Genomic DNA, 990 nt, shown 5'->3' on the forward strand with positions numbered 1-990 from the left:
AAATACATGGAGTATAAGAACAATGTGACAGAGTTTGTTCTCCTTGGGCTCACAGAAAATCCAAAGATGCAGAAAGTCATATTTACTGTGTTTTTGGTCATCTACATCATCACTATGGTAGGAAATGTGCTCATCGTGGTCACCATCACCACCAGCACATTGCTGGGATTGCCCATGTACTATTTCCTGGCCCATCTCTCCTTTATTGATGCTTGCTATTCCTCTGTTACTACCCCTAGACTGATTGTAGATTCACTCTGTGAGAGGAAGACCATCCTATTCAATGGATGTATGACCCAAATCTATGGCGAACATTTCTTTGGAGGTGCTGAGATCATCCTTCTTACTGTGATGGCTTATGACCGCTACGTGGCCATCTGCAAACCCTTACACTACACAACCATCATGAACCGGAGAGTGTGTGTCCTGCTAGTGGCAATCTGCTGGGTGGGAGGCTTTCTTCATGCAACCATACAGATCCTTTTCATGTTTAGATTACCTTTCTGTGGCCCTAACATCATAGATCACTTTATGTGCGATCTGAACCCGGTGCTCAATCTTGCCTGTACCGATAACCACATTCTAGGGCTCTTTGTTGTTGCCAATAGTGGGTTCATTTGTCTGTTAATCTTCTTCCTCTTGTTGGTCTCTTATGTTGTCATCCTATATTCTCTAAGGACCCACAGCTTAGAGGGGAAGCGCAAAGCCCTCTCAACGTGTGTTTCCCACATCACAGTGGTCATCTTATTATTTGTGCCCTGCATATTTGTGTACACGAGACCCACAGCCCCTTTTTCTGTGGATAAGGCAGTTGCTGTATTCTATGCTATTGTAACTCCCATGCTAAATCCTTTAATCTATACCTTGAGAAATGCACAGATGAAAAATGCCATTATAAAATTGTGCAGTAGGAAAGCTAGTTTGGGTAAGAAATAAATATCCCCAGATCCTATGAATGATTCAACTAAGGTGGGTCTGACTCAATGGCAC

General features: G+C 43.0%; 1 protein-coding gene across 1 annotated transcript; it reads left to right on the top strand.

The window, feature by feature from the left end:
• The first annotated feature begins 6 nt into the window (after positions 1–6).
• LOC103210868 (olfactory receptor 4C46-like) lies at positions 7–936 on the top strand. Its single transcript, XM_007956786.2, has one exon. It carries the CDS (start codon positions 7–9, stop codon positions 934–936), a length of 930 nt encoding a protein of 309 aa, XP_007954977.2.
• The last annotated feature ends 54 nt before the right edge of the window (positions 937–990 follow it).

The sequence above is a fragment of the Orycteropus afer genome, unplaced genomic scaffold (assembly GCF_000298275.1).
Source record: "Orycteropus afer afer isolate SDZICR_OR568_19922 unplaced genomic scaffold, OryAfe1.0 scaffold00666, whole genome shotgun sequence".
Classification (NCBI taxonomy): Eukaryota; Metazoa; Chordata; class Mammalia; order Tubulidentata; family Orycteropodidae; genus Orycteropus; species Orycteropus afer.